The sequence below is a fragment of the Pungitius pungitius genome, chromosome 11 (assembly GCF_949316345.1).
Source record: "Pungitius pungitius chromosome 11, fPunPun2.1, whole genome shotgun sequence".
NCBI classification, from domain to species: Eukaryota; Metazoa; Chordata; class Actinopteri; order Perciformes; family Gasterosteidae; genus Pungitius; species Pungitius pungitius.
This window is the reverse complement of record NC_084910.1, coordinates 12,161,427-12,189,338: the sequence shown is the minus strand read 5'-3', so window position 1 is coordinate 12,189,338 and position 27,912 is coordinate 12,161,427. Positions and strand designations below refer to the sequence as shown.

Sequence of the window (27,912 nt, the reverse complement as noted above, 5' to 3'; positions counted from 1 at the left end):
GCCCCAGTGCAGCCACCAGAGAGAGAGAGAGAGAGAGAGAGAGAGGGAGGGAGGGAGAGTTTCTTCCTTGAGAGGGATTCTGAACCACTTCAGACAGCCTGCGCTGGAGCCTGATAATAACTCCACACCCACACACACACACACACACACACACACACACACACACACACACACACACACCACGCTCTGGGTGAATGTTGCGTCTCTCACGCACCTCACAGAGTCGGCTTTTCATTCACAAGACGGCTGATTTTCACCAGTGGTGATCCGAGGTAAAGACAAAGGGTCAGCTGTTTGCTCCTTCTTTCTCCTTCGGCGTGCACGAAGAGGACGCGCACCTGCGAGAGTGCCTGTGCTCCCCATCGTTCTTTATACTGAAAACTCCCATCTGGGCTGCTGCCGCTCCAGCTGAGGCTGCACACACTTTGCAGAGCGGACCGGTGCACTGGGAAGGAGACGCGAGGGGGAGAGGAGGGCTGCAAAAGAGATTTTGGATGCATTCATCTCCTCCTGTGACGCTCCACAGGCGCTCTCTCCTTTCTTAAAGTCCGATCGGCGAAGGCATGCCAAGCGCAGACTCCCGCGGCGGATCCCGGTCAGTACAACAGCCGTGTCTCTCACTCGCTCTCTCTCTCTCTCTCTCTGTCTCCTTGTTCGTTTCTGTGAATAGTTGTCTCAAATATCACATTCTCATCTTTTCTACCACAGACTTTCCGTCACAGGACCGGAGTGAGACGCCGCGCTCTCAACTGCACAGCCTCTTTTTTTGTTGTTGTTGTTGTTTTTGCGCGGGGACAGACTTTGGCGACCTTCTTTCGGGACGCTGCTGACACCCAGGACCCGACGGAGGGAAGTGAGGCACCCGCCGTATTCCGGGCCCTGAGCCCCGTGAGGCCCCCGAGATGGCGTGCAGCGCGTGTTACTACCTTGTGATCAGCTCCACACACCTGAGCAACGGACACTTCCGTCGCGTCAAGGGGGTCTTTAGAGGACCACTGTGTCCAACTGCAACCAGTGATTCACCGGTAGGAGAACAAGTCCCTTAAACGGGTGTGCGTAAATGTGCGAGCGTGTGTGTGTGTGTCTGGAGGGAGGGAAAACTTGTAAAAAAAAAAACTTAATTTCAGCTACTTATTCCACTTTCTAGTGACTGTTTCATCACAAGGGTGAGAGCAAGTCCTCATAACTATAGGAAAGTGTATATATATAGATAGATATATAGATATATATATAAGATACAAATTGTGTGCAAGGTGTGAGATAAAAGGAGACGTGTGTTTGCCAGGGTGGGTCGTCTTCTTTTGGGAAGCCATGAAAAAGCGATTTTTGTTCGTAGAGGACAGACATGTGAATATTTGGAACAGAGCAGAAATGAGTTATCCAACCATGAAGCCATTGTGCCTCCATGCTTCCATCTCGCTAACGGCTATGGGAATTAAACGAATCAAATTACATTAGTGCTTTCAGGAGGAGATGAGTTGCCCAGCTGAAAATAGCACTAATTACCTGGGGAGTATTTGTTAGGTGTGTGAGTGTGTGTGTGTCTGAGAGTGTATTTATGTGTGCGATCTGCCAACAACTTCCTGACCTTTTGCCGTCGCCTTTAGTCCCTCTGAGCCACCACACTGGCCTTTAGTTGCAAACCGGGTCTCAGTTTGTGTGCACTTGGTGGGTTTTTATTTGTTGGAGTTGTACACTTGCAGAGAAAAGAAAGAGAGTGGGACAGGTGGGGGGGGGTGACAAAAAGGGAGAGACAAGGATAGAAAATAACAATACACGTAAATATGTACGTTATATTTTGGACTGTGTGTGTGTGTGTGTGTTCTAGATTTAGGAGCTGCTCGGAGGGTCTGTGGTAATCACACATTATTCATGAGCTCTTAATGTGAGACGAGACAAACTGGCGGAGCTGATGACAAGTTTGATGAGAAAGGAGGAAAGGAGCAGCTGGTATGTGTGTATGAGCGTGTCTACGAGTGCGTGTGTGTGCGCATGTTCATACTCAAGTCATTACCGGTCTGTCATGTTCGGCCCGCGCCCACTGTGTGATGGGAATGAGCGAACAGTGTTGAGCACACACAGTCAGTCTGGCAGAGAGTCGTGTTAACAAAGTACAAACTTTTGCACACACACACACACACACACACATACGTGTAGAGATGAGCTAAGAAATAGTGAAATGTGTTGTCACTGCACACACCTGATACAGTATGTGTACATCTTTATATCTAGATTTTTAATTTTGTCATTTTAATTTTCTGTCTCAGAGCCCATTCATCTCCTTGTCGAATCATCAAAAATCTCACTTTTTATTGCACACGCAACGGAGAATGTCTCAGGACCGATTCCTCACAAGAAGTCTAATTTAGATGATCTTGCAGCGCACTGACGATATCCGACAGATCTACAAATTTGGAAGAATGAATGCATTCGCATATTTAAGCAGTTGCTAACTTTTGGTTCCGCGCTGTGAACATTCGTTAGAAGAGACCCAACAATAGATGAGATGTGTTACGCATTGCAATGTGCCACATCTTTTCCTTTTTCTGTCAATAACAAAATCAATCAAGAGCTGCTCTAGAATTATTGAATGGTGTCGTCTATCATCACATGTGGACTTGAAACAGTTTGTCCATTAATCAATATTTAGATTGACAGACAGTAAATCGGCAACTGTTTAGATTACAATTTTGATTAGTTGAAATCCTTGGGAACTCCAAATGAAATCCTTGATTCAATATTTCCTGAATGCAATCTATAAACTACAGCGCACAATGTAGCATATTTTGTCTAATGAGAAAAACATGTCTGTATTGCCTGAGCGATAATGGTTGGGTTTGTATCCGCACAAAAACTCACGAGTTGTATTGATCTCATTTTCAGATGGTACTGTGTCATAAGACCCTTTGAAAAGCACTCTTGTTACTGCACTTAAGTGTTTGTGAAAGACTCTGAAACTGGATTTGCAAATCAAAATCTGTTTTATCTAAATCAATTGAAGCGAAACCACACGAGTAGCAGGTACTAAGAAGATTGCCTCTCAACAAGAATAATCCTGATCAAACCTTTTAATCCGTACTCCAGGTCGGACAGACTTAAGCATAGGAGACCTCTGTTTGGACAAAGGGAAGTCCAAATAGAAATGTTGAGTCCATGTTCGTGCCTTCAAGCTGGAGACTAGAAGGGATATTTTTCACCTCCATGTCCAAACTAATGTAGATAAGTGCGTGGAAAGTTTTCTGTGTCGGGAAAATGCTGCGTAAGTGGGAAAAGGAAGGTCGAAAAAAAGGAAGAGACGTGCCATTCGGATTTATCCACATTAGTTTAGACGTGTTGAATTGCTGCGCCTGTCAGCATGATAAACAGTGAGCGCTTGTGGTCAAATATCGTTCAAAAGTGACCTCTTGTGTTAGGCGGAAAGACAAGTCCTTCGGCGCGGAGCAGGTGAGTCTAACACGCCTCTCTGAGACGTGCCCATCCACATCTTTTGCACCTGTCCGTTTCCGTTGTCGAGGATGCCGGCACCACAGCGGGCTGCTCTTTGATTCAGCTTGGATCAGTGGAGTACAAAGGAGATCTCAACTGGGATTTGTCAGAGGTAACTTTCTGTGTCTTCCCTTTGATAAGGCGTTGCAGCATTAACAAAATACTGAGCGCCTATGAATCGTAAGGAGAATCCGTCTAGACACACAGGCCCTTTTTTTTCCCCCTTCATAACAAATCCTCTGGTGTTTTTCTAGATTTCTGTGCTTTGTTGTTTGGGGAGGTTCCCAGTGGATTGCGGCGTTATGTCTACATTAGGATTTTGCTCATTACTCGTTTACCATCACTAATTAATCATTGTGATAGGTATCTCGGACGCGTCTAAAGTTTGGTTCCCGTATGTATATTAGTGCTTCATCATCATCGGTGAGTCATTCTTCAAACTCTCATTAACACTTCAAAGGCTTTTCTTTCTCATTGTCAGCATGGAGGGAGGACTGGAGGTGAGATGTAGAACGGTGTGTGTAAAGAGGAGAGAGGGTGCCCTCATGTATCCTTTCATTCAAAGTGATTCTCTTACTTATTATCATATATTCAGCTTTCTCCTGTCCAAATATCCTCAATCCCGTCTCCCCGTTTCCCTTTAGAAACACCTCCCTGTGTAGAACATTGTTGCCTTGCGTGTGTGTGTGTGTGCATACTTCCACTGAAGAGTACTTTGCTGCATGCGAGGTGGACGCTTGTGCGTGTGCATGTGACTCCGCGTTCGCATCCTCGTGTTGACATTGATTCCGCGGGGAGCTGAACAGTGTTTCATGTAAATGAGGTGGCATTTAAACATATGCCCTGAACAATTATCTTGAAACAAGTATTTAGCTGCACACAAAAAAAAAAACATCACATTCAGGGGGAGTCAAGTACTTAGCTACAAATATTAAGCCATCAGGGGACAGAGGTGAAATGAGCCAACTGGCTCGCCATTTGCTCTGCCAGTTTATTCTTGGGTGTGGGCATCTCAGTGCACGGTTAATGATGATCATAATAATACGTGATACAGGCTCAGTATCAAAGAACTCCCTGGGGATGATGACGCTGGTAATAGCATCTCCACAATTTATGAAATTCAGCACATTTCAGTAAGGAGGATTCAAGTTAAATGTGAGTTAGAAGTGATTTAAAATTTAAAAAAAGGTGTTTTTGATCCAAGAGTAGAGCCACTACACGGGTCTTACGCTTACTATTGTCAGAGAATTTTAGCTGCTACGGTCACTCATTCATACAGTGTAATGGTATGCACACACACACACACACACGCATGGAGTCATCAGACCCTGGTGGAGCACTTTGCGACGGAGCAAGTGAGTGCTTCTGAATGCTTAAGTCCTGCATGACTGGCCCGTTCCTGCTGACCACTGCAGTGTGCGCCCGCTGATCACTGCTAATGTCCTCCATCACAGCTTGGAAAGAGAGTGTGTGTTGGGGAGCAAGGTGTATAATTGGGACAGATGGGTGAGATAGGGTGAAAAGAAAGAGCAGGGTAAGGGGTTAGTAAGACGGTTGGCATCAATTTCAAATTTCTCTCAAGCCTTTATTGACATTTCATTTAGCTAATGAATTCAATAGTGCTGCGTAGCATAATAACTTCTAATTGATAACCAGCACGGTTCCCCAGAGGATGTCTCCCACACACAAACACACCTTGTTTCTGTTTTTACTAGTTCCTGTCTGTTTGTGCCGCACTGTGTAACTTTTAAATGAACTGTAGTTGGAGGTGAAATAACCTGCCAGTCTCTCAACACCAGCGCAGCGCTTCCTGGGGATGAGAGGAGCGTGAGATGTACAGTGCGAGCACATTCATCTCTGTGGACGTATACATGTATCCGTGCTTATGCCCCTGTGTGCTTGCCAGCTTTCTACTGCCTGTTCACCTCTGGGATGGAAATGCTTTTTCATTCAATTTACTGGGTCTTTTTTTGTGTGTCTTTGACCCGCCGCTCATTCAAAACGCAAAGATGCACACAAACACAAACACACACACACACACAAACACATACAAACATCCACAAGTTTATTCAGATAAAGGATGATGCTTCACCATTTCAACCAGAACTCTTCTATTTGCCCCCATTTAAAGCCTTTCATTTGAACTGAAAGTTATGTCAGAAGATAGTGAATGAATTGGAAGCGTTTTTTTTTTACGTTTGGACTCGTGACTGAGAGGTAAATACCGGCTGGGTAGAAGTCAGTGGTGCCAAACAGAACTGTTTGGGTGTGAGCCTGTTTGGAGGGTATTGTTTTTCTTAATAATTTGTCTGCTTCTGGCGATATAACATTTTCATTTTGAGGTTTACAAACATGTGCACATTCTGGTATTCGATGTACACGATGTCATGATTGACACACAACTTATCACACGAGTTATTGTACATGCATGAACGCGGACACACAGACGCCACAGATGGCCAACCTCTCATTTGGTATATTACCATGGGACAGCTGTTTGACTGTGTGGTCATTAGTGATCGCAGCATCAGATAATTATCTGGAGACACACCAGCACATAAACACACATAAACCCTCCCCCTCCCCCCTACACACACACACACACAGACACTCGCACACTCACATACAATTAGTGAGTGTTTGATAATTAAAAGATGTTTGATGAACCATCTGGAACACCAGTACAGGTAGAAACTGACAGACACGCTCAAAACAAAATAAAACGGGAGCCGGAAAGTGAGAGATAAAAGGGATTTTATTTCATCATCATTAGGACGGCACGGCTCATTCATGGTTTTGTCTTAAAGCATTTTATTTTACTTGACTGTATGCTTTCTCTCTGCGCTTTTTGTCTTTTTTTCTCCAAAATATATTTTTTCCACCTCTCTTTCTTGTCTCCATTCCATTTCTCAAGGTGATACCTTTGCTCCAATCGCCCCACTACCTCCTTTCTTTATCTCCCTCTCCTATTGCTTTTCTTCTCATCTCTCCAGCCCATTCATTTTTTAGCAGGTCAACAGTTCAACCGTTTAGGCCTTTAAATCTTGGGGTGGTGTCTGTGTGTGTGTGTGTGTGTGTGTGTGTGTGTGTGTGTGTGTGTGTGTGTGTGTGTGTGTATGTGTGTGTGTGTGTGTGTGCAGTATGCCCTATATGGGATGGCAAGGGGAGTAATATTGAAGTAGCAATATTGCTGAAAACTCCTTGAAGGAATGAAAGAAAAGAGAAGGTGTGTTTTATTTTGCCGGTCAGTATTTCTGTTCATAGGTAACCCTTACTTCACTCTGCTTTTCTAATCTATTTTCATGTAGTGTATGAGCATATTCGGGAAACAATTATAGCTCCATTAACTAAAAATCTGCATATTTCTGCACACATATGAGTTTGCACGTTGCACATAGTTTCACCTGTGTGCTTGAATGCTTTCATGTGTCTCCAAGACTGACAGACCGGGCCGGGGTTAAGAGCAGCTCAGACAAATTCATTATTCCCTCTCGATAGGAGAGATGACTCACTTAAATAAAGGCTGCAAACCAGCTCCTCATGGCTGAGCAGAAGGAGTGACTCCCAGCCCAGCAGAGAGCATGGGGCTTCCTTCTGAGAAAAGAAACTTGGATTTCCTCCTCAGCTTGATGTTCAGATCATATTTTTCCCTCTTTTCATGTGCATGAGGCCAATTTATAAAAATAACTGCGACTGAAAGAAGTCGAGCAGGCACGTCGCATTTTTCCTTCAAAGTGGCAGTGGGATTTTAATGCATATGAACAATTTTCACTTCCTTAAATTGTTGACATAAGATCAAAGCTTCACGCTTTGCCTAAAACAGAATAGTCTGTACTGAATGGTGCTCTTCTGAGTACACCAATACACTATTACGACAGCTTCAATTCATACGCTGAATTAGGACAACCGAGAGATTGTCATAATCATTTAAAACCTACTATATAACTAATCTAAAATAAACACTATTCAATACAATACGTTAGGTATCATTAGTTCCTGCACAATGAGCATATATCTAAAATGAAATGATTAATATTCCTCTAATTCAAATTAACTAATACAAACAATGTAAGTATACCATAAATTAATTGTATTGTTGATAGTTTAAAGTTTAATGCTGTTTTTGTATTTAAAGTATACTTTAATCTGGGAATATACTGCTTGTATATGTGCACATAAAGCAGAATATCATAGAATTGAACGCCATTGTAAATACCCAAATGCAGGAAGGTTAACAAAAAACAAGAGCATAAGCGGGTCACAAATACATTGTAAAATAATAACACTATGTGTTCCTTCTGGTGAGCTCTCATGTTTATTTATGAAAGCACATAGGACCTACTAGGACATTCTAGTAGCGCGGGGTGATGTGACGCATCAGTAACAATGCATCACATTATATCAGAGTTACCTCCACCAGCAGCGCGAGCCGTGACGCAGACACTAATAATTCATGCCGTTTGCTTCAACCAGCCTTCACATCAGCCGCGATGCTGAGAACAACCCACCACAATCACCACGAGCAGCATTCCTGCTCATAGCAGATTGGAGATGCCGGGCGCTCGGCTTAGCACTGTGCAGAAATGTCCTGGCTGCGCGCTGCCAGGATGGCAGGATCACAGTGGTCTGCAAGTGTGGGTATTCATCAATTTCCCTAACATCCACTACTTTTCCTCCACCATATAACCCAGAGGCAAGAAGCAAACACAAACTCTATGAGATCTCCCCTCTGCTTCTGTTAGTTTCTCTCTCCGTCATTCCTCCTGCTTTACTCTCTTCTTTCCAAATATGAAGGTATGTATGTGTTTGATTGATTGATATGTGATGTCTGTTGTCTTGTCAGAAACTCAATTATTGTGAAGTCCTGAGGATGTGGAACATATCGTCTGCTTGGTGCTTGTCGCGAACAGCATAATCCCCGTCCTAAATTCTTCATCGCAGCGTGAGGTATGACAGACATGTGTGTTTTTGGAAACGAGAAAAAAAAAAGAAAAAATGCATGAGTCATGCCTCACATCGCAAACCAAAATCAATACATTTTGTGAGTTTGGCTGCCTTTGGGTTTGTGTTTGTGTTTATGCGTGAGCGTGCGAAAAAAATAGCAGCGTGTGATTTATGTAAATGAGTGTCATCGGCCAAGGAGGAGGCAGAATTCACAGGCCTGACGAGTGGCTTAATGATTCATCAGCCTGGCTGAGGCAGGCATCAATAATGGATGACAGAGTGGGTCTTGCAGGATTGCTTGCCCCTTGATTAAAGTGCTCCAAAGCTAAACGCCTCACTTCCTCCCTCTTTTCCCCCTACCTTCTGGGAGGATAAATACAGAAACACGGCCTACTCACACCCCCCCCCCCCCCCCCCCACCCCTCTCTCTCTCTCTCACACACATACAAACACACACATTTGCACACATCGGCACACACACCTTCTACTCAAAGTCTTCCTGCACGGCCTAATGTCATCTCACCTCTCACATGCTTAATAAGGTCTCATCCCGTCTTCATCTACTCACTCTACTTCTTTGGTCTTAATCCCATCACAGCGAGAGAGAGGAAGAGAAAAGGGGAGAGAGAGGCAGCAAGAGGGAGTACAGAAGAGGATGGAAAACGTGGGAGAAAAAAAAGAGAAAGCTACAATTTCATGATTTATAATTTGTCTGCACAGAAATGGAATCTTTGTCTCTGGAGATAAAACGGCAACACAGATGTTCCTTCTCTCCCCCTACACACACGGAGCAGAGGGAGTCGTCTTCCCTCTGTCTCTCTCTTTAATCTGTATGGGGGTGTTGGTGTGACAGGACAAATCTCTGTCTATTAGGAGACATAAACCTCTAAACCCAAAGCTACACGGCCATACATACTAATGCAACTATACAGAGGGCTGGATAGAAGTTTGGGAACGATAGTGAGAACACACTGAGCAAGGAGGAGAGATGGAAGGAGGGCGGTCGTGATGCTGAAAGCAGAAAGAGTCCTGGTGGGATTTCAATCCCCGGCCAGCAACAGGGTCTTAACTGGTACACAATCTTTTAGCACAGCAAAACCAGCTTTAACAAAGTCGGCCTGAGTTTGTGTGATGAGTTGGTACCGAACACTTCATCCCGGCCTTCTCGTCTGTAGCACCATTCCTTTTCCATCCGTGCGTTCATACGCTAATGTGCCAGAGAAAAGCTCACTCACTCTTATTTGCCACACTCGTGTTATCCCCTGACAGCCCCTGTGGACCACACACAGGGAACATGCACACACACACACACACACACACACAAATGTTCAGCCAATCATGAATGCCTGAAAGACAGTAATCATTCCTCAATTCAGGGACAGCAGAAACCAAACGCTCTTGCTCAGCCATCCTCGCTGCACTCATCTGTGAGTTTGGCGAGATTTAGTCGAGCGCTAAGTGTGCAGTGTGTAATCTGCGATTGCATTAATCCTGTTCTTTAAATCTGTCTCTTCCCAAACTGATTACCTTCATCTTCTTAAGTTGTATTTCACTCTAATCTGTATTATCACACTCACACAGATTACAGTCACAGTTTGATCACTTAGATAAAGACGCAATCCTCTTTGAAGCAGTCAATCAGCTGTTACAGACGGAGTTCTGTGCATCATGTGTGTGTGCATGTGTGTGCATGTGTGCCAATTCAGCTACACTGTACATCCATTTATCCATGCTGGGTTATCAATTGTGTCTGCAATTTAAATGTCAAGAGTGTATGGTCCATATAATTCCATTTTTCTGCCAGCTGGGAGAGAAACACCTTAAACATCGGAGGTGACATTTAGCAAGCGGGAGCGAGCCCGTTAGTCACACAGATGGATGACACAACGTTGCTTTACAATCTTTTAGTGATCTTTATTAAGTTTATTTGGCTTTGATTTTATACTTTCACTCTTTATTTAGAGCTTTGTTTTGGGTATTCTGGTTGTTATTTTTGTACCTGTCTAATGGTGCTCTAAGATGTTTGGTCTATTTCCTGTTTTATTTTTGTTGGTTCTCTCCTCATGTGTTGTGCCTTGTGTTTTTGCAGCCGCAAATGATAAGGGATTATATAAGGGCTGTTGATGCTTGGAAGAGGAAAGCATGTATGAGAGATGAACGATTATATAATGCAATGAAATGATTTAAAACCACTGTAGAAAAATACCTGAGATTAATGGAATGAGAAGAGAAGAGCGGTGTAACAATAGGTCAGCTTTACTCCAATTGTGTCACCCGAGGCTATTATCAAATAGTCGCATACATACATGGCATATTTACAGTATATTTATTATGACTGAGACTGGGCCTGAAGTTTACCTCTTTATCCTTGATAACTACCGCCCTTTGTCCCCTTTGTGATTGGTTCATGATGTTTTCCTTAATGTGCGCTCAGAGAAAGAGGAAGGAAATCTTTGCCTTTTAGTGGAACAAATGCGAGTCCCTGAGGAGCACTGTGAGAGAGTGGTATGATCATGAAAATACATTTAAATTCACTAAGGGGACCAAAGTTTGTAGAACACCAGGGTACTTTAGGAATTTGCATGCATGCTTTCATGCATTTGTGCTACTTCCTTGATCCCACTCATCACAAAATGTATCCACAAAGCTGCTGGAAAGAAACTACGGGTCACATTCGTTCAAGTGAAGAAAATGTCTTAAGATGTCCTCTGCTTTTCTTTTTTTTTTCTATGTCTGCCCCCGTGAATCAGTTTAACTTGTCCTTCATGAGCCAAAGGCTGAACTCACATTGTATCCAGGAGGAAATGAACACAATGAGATTGAGAAAGGAGGGGGAGGATGTTGAGAAGTGGGTAGGTTTTAAATGTGGCACCGAATAGCATTGATCAATGACACGGCACATGAATAACTCCTGCGATAATAAGGAATCCATGTTGAGCAAGGAGGAGATAGAGGGAGGCAGAGAGAACGAGGGCAGTGAAGGTGTACAGATCTTTGGCATCCGCAATTTGATGGACGCAGAATTTATTTTGGCAGCTCGCTGGTGATCGTTTTCAGGCTTTGTGACAAATCCTAGATTTACGACTCAAAAAGGAGAGCAAAGAGACTTCTTTTTCTTTTCATACCACAAGCTTCCTGCTGTTGCCCCAGACGAAAGCAGTGTGCTACAGTTATGCCTTTGTGTTGGTCTTTTGAACACGCGTCACATGAAGTGTTGTGCTGGCCGTTGTCCATGGGAACATCTTCAGTTGCAATGCTTGCAACATTGGCACACATTATATCAGGCCTTTTCATAATGAACTATTTTTCCCTTTATTCCATTGAGAGTATGACCCTGAGGTGACGCATCATTAAGTTGGTCGTGGCTTAAACAGCCGCCTTATCTCTATACCGACTCTTTTTCTTTATTGATTTCTGAAAGCAGGACCAAATTCTTTAAACTTGTAAAGTTATTTTTTTATTCTTTGGTGTCACGTTCATTAATAAACACTTTTGGACATATAGACTTTATATATTATGGGGCTTTCATGATGGTATTCTATGGTTCTCAAGTTCTCATAAATATACATATATTTAAATATACAAAAACTTTGTATGTAATTGATAGATAGATCTAGGATCAGATCTGGGGAGAAGTACTAATCATTATAACAAAACAACAAAAGGGCACAGGGCAAATTTGCAAATATAATCCCTTCATCATTTATTCATTCAGTTGGTTTGTCTTGCATGTTGCTCAACCTAAAAGGTCAGATGGAGATGGAACATTTGGATATATTTTGAGCAAGACACAATGGAGAGACAAAGGCTGGTGATTCATGGTGTATCGAGGCCGTTGCTTAAGATAGCACACGTTTCATGAGTCACCACACTGCTGACCTGTGGACATTGCACTTCACATTTTACTAGTCTGTGCATGTGGTGGTAATTTTGTCTCCTTTACAGAGTTGGTTGCTGGGTGTGTGAGACGACGTTGCTCACTGGTAGATACACATCTGTCCTTTTTTTGGCTAAGGGTTCTCTTTGTGCTAGTTATAGCTATAGTCCCAACTGGCTTTAATGAGCTGGAGCAAACATAAATACACAAACACATCATATGGATTCACAAAAAAACTGCCTGTGACGTACATGCAGATGCATGCACATTCGTCCGATTAATACATGTGTGGGTACAGGCCATAGAGGCATACTGAAGGCCGTCGTGGAAGATGCATGATCAGTGCGTCTTTGGGGGTGGGGGTGACATGTCTGTCACCCAGATCTACAGGTCACCATAGTAACAAGCAACTTAGCCCTGAGATCATTTGTCGTTAGATACAGAAGTATGGTCCGAAATCAACACAGCAGTGCCAGACTCACGCACTGCCAGACTGCCTCCACTTGTCCATGTGTGTCAGACGGAGATAATCACAGGAACACTTTAGAGAAAGGGAAGGGATCAAAACAGAGAGGCATTTCGACTGTGAGAGGGGGGCAGAGCAAACTGATTTGCTGAATAATTTTTTTTAACACTAATGGAATTGTTTCTATTCATTACAGTGGCCAAATTAGGGTGATAATTATAGCCAAAGCTAATTACATCCTTAATTGGGCTTAATAAACCGTTATGAATTGTTTATTGAATTGTCCTCACAAGGAACAGTAGCAATTAGAAGTTCTCTGAATTCATATATGCGACTATTAGTCTGAGGATACGCTTACACAATATTTAACATTTGGTATAATGAATACAGGTGATGTGCAGGATTATGCTAATACAGACCGCAGCTTCACAAGAGTCATCTTTGTTCATTACGTTTTGTGCATGATTAATCAATAACTTTGTGGACACCAATACCCTCATGCCTAGATGAGCACAGCTGGAAAAAAAAGCATAATCTTTAGTTTATGTCACAAGGGTAAGGGTCGGGCTGGAGCAGGTTGAAGTGAGGACTCAAACGCAGAGTTTTTCAATCAAAAGGTGCTCTTTATTCTCCTAGACCATACGTGCTCCCACGACGAACGACAGTAGACAATGACGCGACAGGGGACAACAGGCACACTGGGCTTAAATACACGAGGGAGGTGCAGGTGATTGGACACAGGTGGAAACACTCAGGCAATCACGGGACAAGGCAGGAAGTGAAGTTAACCCAGGACCACAAGAAACCTGAAACTTCAAACTAAAACAGGAAGGGAGACCAAACCGTGACAGAACCCCCCCCTCAAGGACCGAATTCCAGACGGTCCTAAAGGGGAGCAGAACCGGAAAAAATCAGACAAGGGGAGGGAGGGTGGGGACCCGATGATCCTGGGCCGCGCGGGGAACTCCGGGTGATGGCGGCCATGTGTCGGGTCCATCGGGGGGCCTGCCGGGTCGGCGACCGGGCCTCAGGGTCTCGGGGGGCCTGCCGGGTCGGCGACCGGGCCTCAGGGTCTCGGGGGGCCTGCCGGGTCGGCGACCGGGCCTCAGGGTCTCGGGGGGCCTGCCGGGTCGGCGACCGGGCCTCAGGGTCTCGGGGGGCCTGCCGGGTCGGCGACCGGGCCTCAGGGTCTCGGGGGGCCTGCCGGGTCGGCGACCGGGCCTCAGGGTCTTGGGGGGCGCCGAGCAGTGCGGCTGCGGCGTCGTCGTGGCGGGGGGCGCCGAGCAGTGCGGCTGCGGCGTCGTCGTGGCGGGGGGCGCCGAGCAGTGCGGCTGCGGCGTCGTCGTGGCGGGGGGCGCCGAGCAGTGCGGCTGCGGCGTCGTCGTGGCGGGGGGCGCCGAGCAGTGCGGCTGCGGCGTCGTCGTGGCGGGGGGCGCCGAGCAGTGCGGCTCCGGCGTCGTCGTGGCGGGGGGCGCCGAGCAGTGCGGCTGCGGCGTCGTCGTGGCGGGGGGCGCCGAGCAGTGCGGCTGCGGCGTCCCAACCCCTGACCCCACCCCCCCCTTAAGGGCCGGATCCCAGACGGCCCCCAGGGGTGGGGGGGAGAGGACCAAGGGATGGGAGGGAGGGGGCACGATCAGGGGCTGTGGGGACGGGGCTGGAGACGGGAGTCTGGGGGCCGGAACGGGCGGAGACTGGAGTCCGGGGGCCGGAACGGGCGGAGACTGGAGTCCGGGGGCAGGAACGGGCGCTGACGGGCGTCTCGGCGCAGGAACGGGCGCTGACGGGCGTCTCGGCGCCGGAACGGGCGCTGACGGTCGTCTCGGCGCCGGAACGGGCGCTGACGGGCGTCTCGGCGCCGGAACGGGCGCTGACGGGCGTCTCGGCGCAGGAACGGGCGCTGACGGGCGTCTCGGCGCAGGAACGGGCGCTGACGGGCGTCTGGGGGCCGGAAAATGCCCGCTGGTGACCTCCCCTGAGGTCAGCGTAGGGCGGCGAGGGCGGCGAGGGCGGTGACCGGAACGCTGCCCGGCGCCTGCTGGCGAGCCGGGGTTGGCGTTGCGCCGGGCAGCCTGCTGAACGCTGCGGGGCCCACCAAAGGCCAGACGGGTTCCCAAAAACAGGTTCACAAAATTGAATCCTGCTGAGTCCTTTTGTGGTCGCGTCATTCTGTCACAAGGGTAAGGGTCGGGCTGGAGCAGGTTGAAGTGAGGACTCAAACGCAGAGTTTTTCAATCAAAAGGTGCTCTTTATTCTCCTAGACCATACGTGCTCCCACGACGAACGACAGTAGACAATGACGCGACAGGGGACAACAGGCACACGGGGCTTAAATACACGAGGGAGGTGCAGGTGATTGGACACAGGTGGAAACACTCAGGCAATCACGGGACAAGGCAGGAAGTGAAGTTAACCCAGGACCACAAGAAACATGAAACTTCAAACTAAAACAGGAAGGGAGACCAAACCGTGACAGTTTATTTTTAAGCGACAATAGTTTCCTCAAAGTAAGCCATGTTCGTAAAAGTTTGTATGTCCCTCCTGCAGTCCAAGTACTCTTCAGTTAATATATTTGATGTTGCTACTGTGCTCTCTTTCCCTCTGATTTATTATGCATGTTGAGGCATAGTTTTTGCTAGTTTGGATTATTAAAACCTGTATTGCCATGTTTTTAACAATTCATCAAATCATATTTGAACCGTTTTGTGTGTCCAAGCCCATGAGTTCAAAAGAAGCACATATTAAAATCCTTCAACTCATATTCAAGAACTCATCAGCACATGTCGTCATAGTCTCCATGGCGATAAAAGCATTAAGAAAGAGTGACATAAGAGGAAATACTAAGTCTCTTAATGTATGTATAGTTAGTTCACTGCTGTTCAATTGTTCATTTTTTTCATAACAACCACGAGAACGTGTGTAGTAGCTTTCTCTTTCTATTCATTTGAATGTAGTTTAATGAAATCATACAAGTACTGCAAAAATGAATCACGCTGAGGATTAAAGTAAGTTAATATCCAGTGTTTTATACTGTCTCTTTTATGATGTTTCTTTTATTTACTTCCAACAAATGGGTTCTGTTGAAAGAAAATGTTTTATTTCTAACCAAAGTGAATCCAGAATATGTACTGCATTTTCTTATTCATTTTTAAGGACATTTGATTGTTTAGTAGATGGCTGAAGAGAAGCTGAGAGCAGCATAGGTGTTAAAAATATTCCAATTTCAGACTTGCCTTCAACAGCCAGCCTCTCTCTGACCTTGAGGTTCCACCTGCAGTCAGCTTACTGTCAAGATGTTATTAAGACTTAAGTTATGACAGTGATAAGCAAATTATCTAAGGGGCCTTTGAATTTCTGTGTATATCAGCAGTCTTGAAGGTCATGATCACTAGACAAAGAATTCTGAAGCTTTTCATTATGCTCAATTGAAATCACGATAAGTATTTCAATAGCATCCTTACAACTAATGAGGGTGTAAATTATTTTATAACCCATAAACGTCAGACATCCCAAAAACCAAGAGGGTAGTTTGACAGGGTACACGTTAAGCGTGACCTGTTACCACAGAAGCCTGGGACATTGAATTAAATGTGTGTGTGTGTGTGTGTGTGTGTGTGTGTGTGTGTGTGTGTGTGTGTGTGTGTGTGTGTGTGTGTGTGTGTGTGTGTGTGTGTGTGCTTTAAAGTCCAGTTATGTATCACAATGACTCCTATTTGTGGCATCATTTTGACTATGAAGAGGAATAACATGGCCCCTCTCCCACAAATTGCACTCACTAAACGAAAGGAAAGAAAAAAATCATTCCCATTCAGAGCCCCACAGATCACTCTGCATATAATCCTGCACAATCACTGTCCGTTTAGGTCTGCGGGGATCAGCTATGCTTTCTCCGCAAACAGATTTATACTATTCAGGTAAATTGATGTCTATGTTAATTTACCTCTGCTGTATCAGGCTGACAAACTATGTGCGACTTTGCTTGCATTAGTGTGTTAGGCTTTGTGTGGAAATGTGTCTATGAGTTCAGAGTTTGAAAAAAAAGGATAAGGGAATAGAAATCAAATAAGGTGTGGTTATTTAAGGCAAAGGAAAGCTCTCATGTATGACGTTATACGGATGTTCCATAAATAAATGGCTCCTGAGATCCCCCCACTACGCCCCCACACACACATACACATACTGTATAAATTTCTCCTGCTCCAAAATAATTACCTTGTTTGAATTCAGAGAGATGAGAAGAAAAAAACATACACATGTACACACATGAAATGGTTATGTGAAGGCGTGCACTTACGCAGCTTCTATGTATTCGCGCACAGGCCCATATGTTGACAAATAAACAGATTTCAGTATCTCAATCTCTTCACCCTGGCACAGCTCAGAGAAAGGCCGCTCTAGGTGATTGGATAGTTTCCTGGTCGTGACTTAAGCCTTGAAGGCAGATCAATAAGACGGCACACACACACACACACACACACACACACACACACAGTAACACAGAATCAATGTATATTACTTACCTTTCTGCAGATATCAGTGAAGGATAGTCCTGCCCGCCTGGTCCGTACTTCAGCCTCCTTTCCTCTTTACCCAATTAACACAAACCAGATGGAAATATAACAAAGACAAAGTTTTTTTTCTCTGTATTTGTGTTTAAATGTGTTTGCGTGTGTAGTTATATTCATTAAAATGGTCATTTATCTGTTTGTAAAGTAATGCCATGAACAGGAATAGATAGTATGTGGTAATAATAAGGCCAGGCGTGTGTATATCTGCGAGGGCAGGAAGGGGTCACTTCACCTCTCGTTCCTATCCTCCTTCTCTTTTGCTCTCACCTCTGTTCCTCCGTGCAGACACATTACTGAAGCAAATTGGGGCCGATAGACTCTGTCACTGCATGACCTAGGGCTCACCAAACAGAGAAGAAACAAGCTATACAGAGAGAAAAAGGCAAATAGGGGCAATAAAATGGGAGATAAAAGGAAAGGAGAAAAGAGTGAGTTAGTGGAGGAAAAAGAGATTGGGAAATCAGGAGAGCCAGCAAAGAGAGGGAGAAAGAGCCAAGAGATGGACGGAGGGAAGGAAAGAAGCAGAGAGTGAGAGAAAGAAGTGACAACCTCAAATTAAATTCCCATCATGTCAGTGTAGAACAGAATTCAATAGTGTTTATTGGCAGCCCCCAGCCTCAGGGAAATTACATTCTGAAGCAGAGCATGGCATGAATGCACACACAACCCTGGAAAAAGTCCATGCGCACACACGCGCATGTACACGCACAAGCACACGCATCTATTCTACACGACACTGTGCATGTCCTCGTACCCCTCCCGCCCTCCCCCCCAAAAAACCCTCTGGCTGATGTAGACAAGCGATTCATCCCCTGAGGTCCATATGCCATTTGTCCAGCATTTGAATCTATGACCGTGCACTATTTGTGTGTGTGTGTGTGTGTGTGTGTCTGAAAGTTCTTCACGTGCACGGTTTTACCAGTCCACAAAAGTACAAATGGTTGATTTAAGAAGTTCGGTTTTTCCATCAGTTGCCTGCAATTGCCACTTTCCCTGCAGTCAGACCCAGACTATTTGGCATTAAAGTACATACACAGGTTTATATTACAGTGGCTGTATTAAATGTGTCCTTGGGCTCAAGTTGCCATGAACACAGAGCTTTGGTTTCTTTTGTCCAACCTCCTGGAACGGCAGCAAGAGCAGCACACTTTAATGGGAAGCCGTTTAACAGTTTTATGCAGAGCACATGTAGAGGCTATTACTGCTGATGTCTCTGGGATGCAGATTTGGTCTAAATGGCTAACAATCTGCCATTCTTTCAAACCCCCCCCTTCGCTCTCTATCTCAATCTCCGCCCCTCTAACCCTTTATGTCTTTGTCCGTTTATGCCTCTATCTTGTCTCTTTTTGCTTTCTCTCCCTCGACCCCGCCAACGCACTCATTCGTGTTATCCCCGTCTCTCTCTCTCTCTCTCTCTCTCTCTCTCTCTCTCTCTCTCCAGGAGCATGCAGAGAGGGCTTTGGGCTGCTCAGTGGAGGATCTGAAAGCTCCCTTCTACTGTGAGCTCTGTCACAAGCAGTACCTCAGACACCAGGAGTTTGACAACCACATCAACTCCTACGACCATGCACACAAACAGGTACGTGGAATGCACCGGCAGAGAAGTGACACACACACACACACACACACACACACACACACAGGCTATGTAACATGCGGACATGTTTAAGGATCTCTTGTCATGGAGTCTGGGTGTGGTCGCTTGAGGGAAAGCTACTTTGTATGTCCATGTCAGTTTGCTCAGTGGGTACAGTTTCCCAGCAGGTAACAGTGTAAGTGTGACAGCCGCATCAACTCTTACAAGCTCGCACACTTGGAACTTGAGGCAGATACTTGTGTATATAATGTTGACACACTTGTAGAAACGGAAAAATTAAGATTATTAATAACCAGAAGTTGCACAGTATACATTTTTCTCTTTATGATAAAAGGTGCAGTGGCCATTCAAAACTCCCAAATAACTTCTGCACTTCACTGCCTTTGTTTCCTTGGTACACCTACCAGAGACAGTTAAATCTTAGAGCCCAACAAAATGTTAGAATGTTAGAATTCTCGAGTTTGAGCATCGTTCATTTTCGAAAGCTCAAGTAACCAAAGATGGAGAGGGAGCTGTACCAAGCATCTCATTAGTTAAAACTCACATTGCCCTTTAATGGTTACTCAACAATATCTCCACCAACTGTTGGATGAACAGTTGTCAACTCAATCAAAGGACATACATACATACATACATACATACATACATACATACATACATACATACATACATACATACATACATACATACATACATACATACATACATACATACATACATACATACATACATACATACATACATGCATGAATGCATTCATGCATGTATGCAGCAGCTTTTCTCCTGCTTTCTGCTTTCACATCCATTCTCATACACAACCTCTACTTTGGACTAACAAGCCGGATGGTTTTGCTGATAGCAGATTGTTCTACAGTTGTATGTAACTCCCGTACGACAACACAAGACATGCCCTTCCCTGTCTACACACATCTGTCAGAACAAGGCTCTAAACTAAAACAAATCACTTCCCAATTTTGAACTCCCACACTGTGCAACATGGAATATACATTAAATAAGACTGTTCTTTCACTGTCATTGTTCTTTGAAAATGAACCGAAGCAACTGCAGGCCGATGTTAATGCTTTGTTTTAGCCAGCGGCAGGCACATGAAACGAGCTGCATGAGGCACTGAGCTGACAGTAGCCACTGGCACTGTAGGAACACGCACACATACAGGCGTGCGTGGACACTCTGCCTACCGAGCTGACAACAGATGAAATTTTAGATGAAGCGAGGTTCCCTGCAGGAGTATTGGCTTTGGAGAATGGCAGCTGATTGCGTTTGTTCTGTCTCTTCTCCTTGTCATCGATTCAGGGATAAACATGTCTAAATGCAGCGCTTTATCAGCATTTACTGCTGATTACAGAAATTGCTCATTACGAGAGAATTATGCTCCCTTTTAAATAAAAGAGCAATCAGCCTATTAGCGTGGCCCCTCACATGGTACCTAAGAATACCCCTGATTCTAAAGCCCTTGTGGATTGAAATGAATCAACTCTGACTCATCCATAGTTGCCTCAGCCTGAGCACTCCTTAACACATCCAAAGGAATATTGATCGAGGCTTTGACAGATCGGATTGATCTTCACAGCGCATAGCTAGACTGGCATATTGGAGAGTAGCATTGCTTCAAGCTGTTGGGGACATGACATCATCTTTGAAGACAAAAGTATCCACTTTAAAGTGTGAAACGGAAATATCTCTGCACTGTGTGCTCGGGAAAATGGTTCTGTGTGCAACATTTTGTTGGGCTCTAAATATAGCTACAGGTTTCTACGCAGTGGGATCTGTTCTTATGAGAGAACAATAACCTGGCAGACTGCAAATGCAAGTGGGGGAGAATACATCCTTCCATCTTCCATACGCCGCGCTCTCTCTCTCACTCATTGCCATGGACAGCGACTCTGATCTTTCCTTCCTCCTTTTTCCTGGCTCCGTCCGCGTCCTCGTTCATTATGTATCCCTCGGCTTGAACACGATTAGTATTTCCCATAGAATGAGTTTGGCATCAAAGCCATTCAAAGCTCCTTACCACACAAGAACAGACACCTGATTTATCGTGCATCTTATAATGCACAAGTACCGACAAACCCACCAGTGCTTCTCCATTGGCACAAAGTTAAGACTTGCTGTCTTCGCTGAGCTGACAGTGGGATGTTAAGCAACAAGTGTTAATGCTAAAAGACACCCGATTGTGTAAGACTCAGCAGAGATTAACCTGACAACTGTCAGCTCCGGCATGAGATCTTGGGTGTGAAAGAGAGTAGGTGTATAAATAAATCTGAGGGGCTAATCTGATGAGCGCATGTGCATGTGTGTGTGCTCTTGTGCAATGTACACTTTATGGATGCTAAATCAAGGAACATAATCTAAAATTGAGAGCTGTGTACTCTACAGGACTACAGGATCAATTCTATAACTATATCAAATAAACAATGTATCTTGAAACTTATAAGCCAGGGGTGGATTGCACGTTGAGCTATAGATAAAATATACTGGGAAGTGAGACGGGAGATAAGAAGCAGGGGGATGTGCAATACGGCAGCTATTCCCAAACTCCTTAGTCCCCCTTTAGCCTTTAGACACACAAATAGAAACATACCACTATTCACACACATATACACACACACACACACCTGCCAAGCACGGATAAAGGAGGGATTAAAGTGTGTAAAAAAGGGAAACTGGAGAGAATGGCATGAATCAGTGTTTCCCTTAGAGAACTGGGACACCTATGGCTATAGACACATATGTACAAATACACACACTTGAACCCAGCTAATTTTTTATGCACTATGATGGTAATAAAGACCCACCAGTTTGCTCTAAAATTAAATCATTCACTACCCACTACAAATGTGCCAATTTTATTTTTAATTTGTATTTGTAGACACACACACAAAAATGCACCCTCAGCTACACTCCAGCTAAAGATCAGTCATTGGAGGAGATTGTCTCTCTAGTCAAGCTGTCCCAACTGATAGAGGGCTGAACATTTTCAAAATGTCAGTGTCAAAATCGTCAATAAATCAGGCATGCCACTCACTGTGTCTTTAGACTGCTATTTAACAGTTGGGTTGTGTTTGCTTTCAAGCTGGGTTTTGTAAAAAAGATGCTTTCTTTCAGGCTGAATGGAGTTAATTGGACATGAGCTTAGAAGGAGGACATCTGCAAACACTCCTGACTGATGTGTAGGTTTGAAAAGGCAGCTGCCCGCAGAGAGCTTCCTAAAACTCATCTCTCACTCTCTCTCTCTCTTCTCTTGTCCAACACGTGTCATTCTCGCTACCCTGTGCCCTCTAAAATATTTTTTTTCTGGCCCTCCCTCTGTTTCCCCTCTAATTTTTTACCTCCTGCAGAGGCTGAAGGAACTCAAGCACAGGGAGTTTGCTCGCAACGTGGCCTCAAAATCGTGGAAGGACCAGCGCAAACAGGAGAAAGCTCTCAGACGACTGCACCACCTCGCACAGATGCAGCAGGAAACCAAGGGGTGAGTGAGAGGAGAGTGTGTTTGTGTGTGCCTGTGGCAGTGTGTTAGTGTAATGAGACCCAGGGCAGGAGTCCAGAGGGGTTAGAGTGTGTCACATCGAGTCAACGTTTATTCCATTTGATGGATGTTTCCACAAACGTTGGAGCGCCATGCTGTCCTGGATAGGCCACAGGTGGAGTAAATACCAGATGAAGACGCATCCATTTTGGTGCTCTTTATACGAGGAGAAGAAGATGTGTGTTATAATGAAGTTAAGAAATGATCTTTTTAAGAAGTAACTGAAATGAGTGAAACAAGTTGAATGAGTGTACTTCCAGCAATCAAAACAACGGATAAAGAAACAATACATCATACATATTAAAATCATCCTTATTACAATGATTCCCTGGACAATTCAATTGGTTTTCCTTTAATCAGGCTGTGATATGTTAACAGCATTACTTTGAATAGCAACTGTTCATTTCTATGCACTGCTATCTATGTATATATCTGTATGCTAGTCAGGCCTTTTTTGTCTTGATTTAAATTCATCATTATTGATTTAAACATTCAGGGTTTCATTTAGATGAAATAAGCCAAGCTTAAGATATGTAAAGTTAAATTGATTCAAACCAAGAACACTTTTATCTCTCTCTGTTTCAGAGTCCCAGGAATGACCTCTGGACTAAGAAGAGCAGTCAGGGCTATGACACAGCAGCAAGATAAGGACAGGGACCAATGTGACCGCATCCCCGAGGACAAACCTGAACCCTTCAACCACATCCGTGGACTCCCTCCCACACAGCCCAGGAAAGCACGTCTCAGCCACCGGCCAGAAAATCCATGTCAATCTCCTTCTCAAATCCCGCTGGCCGCTGCTCTAGCTGAGTCCCCACTACTCACACATCTGGCATCCGATGCGGACTCTCCCGCGGCGTATCCTCACTCCTGCCTTGGCTCGCATCCCCAGCTGCCTCTCCCTGGGCGGGGGAGAGCAGCAGGCAGACTTGGCGTGTCCTTCTGCTTCTCACGCAGGGGGCCCAGGCTTGAGCCTTCTGCCTCCGTCTTCTCAGACCTGGAAGAGGAGGAGAGAGAGAAGAGAGAACAAATGAGGGAAAGGCTAAAGGGGATGATGGAAGACACTGACAGGAACATTGGGCCAGCGGAGGAAGGGAAACACAGTGATTGTGAAAAGCACAAGTCCAGATCTGACAGTGTTAGTCCTAACGACACAGGGCCAATCCCCAGAGAGGCTGCCGGAGAAAAGGGAGAGATTGGAATTGCAGTAAAAGCACACTCAACTATTTCCCCAGCAGCACCTGATAATCAGAGCCACCATTCACTGTGCTTGCTACCACAGACCCAGGTGGCCCTACGGGGCACAGCACTAGCAGGGTCACACATGGACACTGAACACACAGATAGTGAGACAGACAGAAAGCTGGGAATAGAAGGGGGGGTGGAGGAGAGTCAGTATATGTGTGTGCTGGGGAAAGATGGCTCTAGTCGTCTAAGATGGCCTGTCAATTTGCTCATGCTCACCAAGTCTCAACCGCACATCTCCTACAGCTGCAACCCACTCTGCTTGAACCCATTAAAGCCGGAACAACTCGTAGAGGATCTGCAGGAGTCACAAAAAAATCTGTCTACTCTCTCAGATGAATCCGATCTACTTGTGCCAGCGATTCTTCTATCAGATGCTCCTTCCTGTTTAGAAAGAGAGACAAGAATAGAGCTGGAAGGACACAGACAGGAAGCTGAGGAACATATCGATGTGGAGACAAAAGCACACCTGTTGCTGAAGAACAAAAACATCACATCATCAGAAACAAGACCAGAAAGAGGACAAAGCCCGCTAAAGATAGATGATTGTGTGAGGGCAGCCTCCCATCCATTCGACCGCGCTCACATTGACAGCTTCGACACAAACTCCCAGAATCCACTGGGAGGCAGATTAGGGGGTGCGAGAGGGATCAGGGACAGAGCGATCAGAGATCTGAGCTGTAAATTAGAGTCTGTCACCGAGCCTGGCACACAGAGGATGTGCACCAGCCTGTCCAGGTGTGACTGTGGGAGCGAGACAATGTGCAAGTGTGCCAGCGCTCAACAGTTGTACGCGGGCGCCTTAGAAGTGTCACTCAAAAAGAGGAAAGCCAGCACAAAGAAACACAAGCTGGGAAAGAGGAAGAGGGGTGAGACGGAAAAAGCTAAGTGCAAAGTGAGGAGTGTTGTCTCTGCAGTCTCCACTGGCAAAGAGAGGGTTGGAGAAGTTGGAGGAAGCTGGGCGAAAAAAAGGTGGCAAAGGGAGACGAGGGAAACGAGGATGAGGGGGGTGCAGGGAGCCGGGAGCCACTGCCACCGCCAGCCTGAGCCAGTATCGGTCCCTGTCAGGAAGAGGAGGCCTAACAGGAGCCACAGCACTCAATCCCAGGCACAGCGAGACAGGGAGCAGGCAGACCACTGCGGCGCTTTCTCCCAGCCCGCCAGACACGCGGCAGACAGACGCAACGATGGGGAGGGGAGGCGAGACGGAGATGCAGTAACTTTTCCCTCGCGCTCTCACTTCTACTTACACTCCTACCCACCAGGATGTAACCCGGAGCTGTTTTGGGAAAGGGGTCACCATAGCAACCCCAGGAGTTTCATTGACTGCTGTTACCCTGACAACGGCTGCGGATGCAGCCCGGCGAGAAAAAGAATAGTTCTCCACGGGGACAGGAAATTCATTCAGGGTAAGAGCCATCGTGACGTCTGGGAGGAGACTGAGAGGGGCAGGAAAATCGGCGGGTATTTAGGTTGCAGAGACAGGGACCCGACCTCAGATACAGATCAATGGGAGTGGTTGGGAAGGGACTACCCTCAAGGTAGTGAGGAGGGCAGGTCAAGGAGTGAGTGGAGACCAAGAAACAGAGCAGTGGAGTGGGATCGGGGGGCAAAGTTCAGCCCCGCTCCTGGCAGCTGGGGCAGGAGAGGCCAACGTCTAAGCACAGAAGATGCAGACTGGGACAGATGCAGCGTGGACAGATGGACATGGGGCAGCACTGACAGCTGGGAAGACAGGAGGACACACAGATCCACATCAGGCTCCTGGACAGGAGCAGACAGCAGAGACAGCCCAGCCTGTGGATGGAAATGTGCAGGCACCAGACGCTCGAGCTCCAGACACTTCTCTAGCCCTGAGTGGTGGACAAGTAGGGAGACATACAGCCCCCAGAGTGTGGACAACACGCAGTCCAGCAGATGCCACAGCCCACGCTCCTGCAGCCCGTGCAGCAGCACCAGCATGTCCGAGCTCAGCTGGGAGTGGAGTCGGAGCAGTACCTGTTCAGGGGTCACAGTTGATGGGTTGACAGTTAGATCCAACGGGACGTCCGAGGCCCCTCAGGAGGCAATAAATCAGAGCAACCCTCTGACCGCCTCACCAGGCCTTACCTCTGGTCCCTTCGCTCATTCCTCACAACACAGACCCTGTTTTGCTCCTAGAGTCCAGGGCCTCAACACACACCATTGCACCATGAGTCTGCCTCAGCTTAAGGAGCCCAGTGCCCAGTCTGTCCTCGTCGATAGCACCTCTGTCCCTGTCGACACAAGCGGCTCAGCCACAACTCCTCCAGGACCGTCTCCCAGTAAGCCTCTGCCGCATAAACCAGCCAGGACGTTGCTTCTCCCTCTCATAGGGAAACTACCTGCCATTCAGAGAAAAGCCAGAAGGAACAAAAGGTTGCAGGAGAAGAATCGGGAGAAGGAGGGGGAGGAGGAAGACGAGACCAGGGGCAGTGGAACGGATGCTGGAGCAGTCGTCAACAATCAAAAATGTCCTCTGGACACGGTTGTGCCAAACCCCAGCAACACTCCAACTCTCTGCCTGGTGCGGATTAGGCCTGAAGACAAGCAGGCAGGTAAAGAGACAGCTCCGCCAATCAGCTTTACTGCTGAGGAGATGGACAAATATCGCCTCCTGCAAGAGCAGGCGAGAGAACACATGCAGAGAGTCCTGGAGCGAATGCAAGAGAGCGGCGATGTACACACAGAGACAAACTACACACACACTGCACACACAGACAACTGTGGGACTTCAGAGGAGCAGTACACAACTGCAGCCTTGCACAACCCGTCACAGCCTCACACACAGACACTTCACACAGACATGATGCAAACACAGGGACAGCACACCCTGCAGGTCAGTCACCCATTTCCACATGTGACCCCACAAGAGAACTTCCCTCCACCCATGGCTCTGAGAGTCCCCAGCCTCCCCCCTCTCTCCAGCCTCCAACATATCATTTTACAACACGCAGCCCTCTCCTTGCCCCCCTCCTCCTCGTCCTCTTCGCCCTCATCCAACTCTCCCTCCATCCACCCACACCCAGTTCAGCTCCCTCACGCCTTGCACCCTCTCCACCCCTCCCTCCCTCATCACCTTCACTTGACTCCCTTTTCCTTATCTACCCTGTTTCCCTCCATCTTGCTGTCCCATCATCCCATCCCTCTCCTCCCCCAGTCCCCGGCTTTTCACCCGACCCCACTCGCTCCACTCTCCCACGTAGCCTTGCAACCCTTGGACCCACAGTCCTTCCTGGAGAGAGCTTGGCCAGTGAGGTTTCAACAGAAGGCGTTGTGACTTTCCATGTTTATTCCTCTTCTAAGTAAAACAGAACCGTGAGTGAAAGAACATTGTTGGTTTGGACAAAATGCTGCTATCAGAAATGGGTTTGTGTCAGTACTTTTGGAAAAAAAACTCAATCACACAAACACGCTTACACACAAACAGCGCGCACAATTATATACACACTACTATTCACCGGTTTCGAATGAAAATTTGATTCTCCGTCTAGTCTCTTCTGTGTCAAAGCGGAAATAGTGAAAACAGACTTTGATCCTTCGGTTTTGTCATCATTCCTCATTCAGGCCCAGAATAAAAGGAAAGGTGCACCTGCAATTCAAAGACAAGCTGTGCTTGTGTCACCCTCTCTTTTCCTTCTGAACCACAGACGGACCAACTGCCTTTTGAAGTGTCCTTCATGCCAGGGACAAAGGGGCAAGGAAGAGTGACAATACTATCCCCTTATCTCCATTTCATTCAGGTTATCTGAGTTAGAGTGTGACTCTCAACAAACATAAATGATGTTCCAGGGTCCGGTAGGCTAGCACAGCCAGTTTAACCTTGGTGAATGCTGTATTTTTGTATTTGCAACAGAGCATGTATAAGAGGGACTTCTCACTGACATTTCCATATCTGACACACGTAAAGACCTGGTTTGTCTCTATAGTGTAAATTTTCTGGCAGTGAGCAATGCCGTTAGAATCCTGGGATGCAGTAAAACAAAAGGTGGATTTAACCTTGACCAGTGGCACAATGCTTATTCCACACTCAATGGCTTGAATTGATCCAAACACTCTCATTCATCTCAGTCTCATATGTGAATGAAATATTTTTTTTCTCTCCACGTTTTCATAACTGTTGTTGACAGTAATGAATGAATCAGATCTGTGACTGTGATTAAAATG

The 27,912-nt window shown here is 46.0% G+C and overlaps 1 protein-coding gene across 2 annotated transcripts; it reads left to right on the top strand.

The window, feature by feature from the left end:
* Positions 1-159: 159 nt before the first annotated feature.
* On the top strand, positions 160-27,912 carry LOC119197302 (uncharacterized). 2 transcript variants are annotated; one of them, XM_037453494.2, is made up of 5 exons: positions 160-595; positions 709-1,025; positions 18,780-18,917; positions 22,295-22,425; positions 23,068-27,912. In XM_037453494.2, exons 2-5 carry the CDS (start codon positions 903-905, stop codon positions 27,023-27,025), a joined length of 4,350 nt encoding a protein of 1,449 aa, XP_037309391.2. In that variant the 5' UTR covers positions 160-595; positions 709-902; the 3' UTR covers positions 27,026-27,912. The 2 variants fall into 2 exon arrangements, with proteins under 2 accessions (XP_037309391.2, XP_037309392.2); XM_037453495.2 differs by lacking the exons at positions 160-595; positions 709-1,025 and adding an exon at positions 22,062-22,126 and having other exon boundaries at positions 18,850-18,917.

What these genes read in the sequence shown, in the direction of transcription:
- LOC119197302 (XM_037453494.2), top strand. Translation starts at nt 903, where the DNA reads ATGGCGTGCAGCGCGTGTTACTACCTTGTGATCAGCTCCACACACCTG. An exon ending in ACGACCATGCACACAAACAG is followed by an intron (nt 18,918 to 22,294) that starts GTACGTGGAATG and finishes TACCTCCTGCAG; the next exon opens with AGGCTGAAGGAACTCAAGCA. An exon ending in ATGCAGCAGGAAACCAAGGG is followed by an intron (nt 22,426 to 23,067) that starts GTGAGTGAGAGG and finishes TCTCTGTTTCAG; the next exon opens with AGTCCCAGGAATGACCTCTG.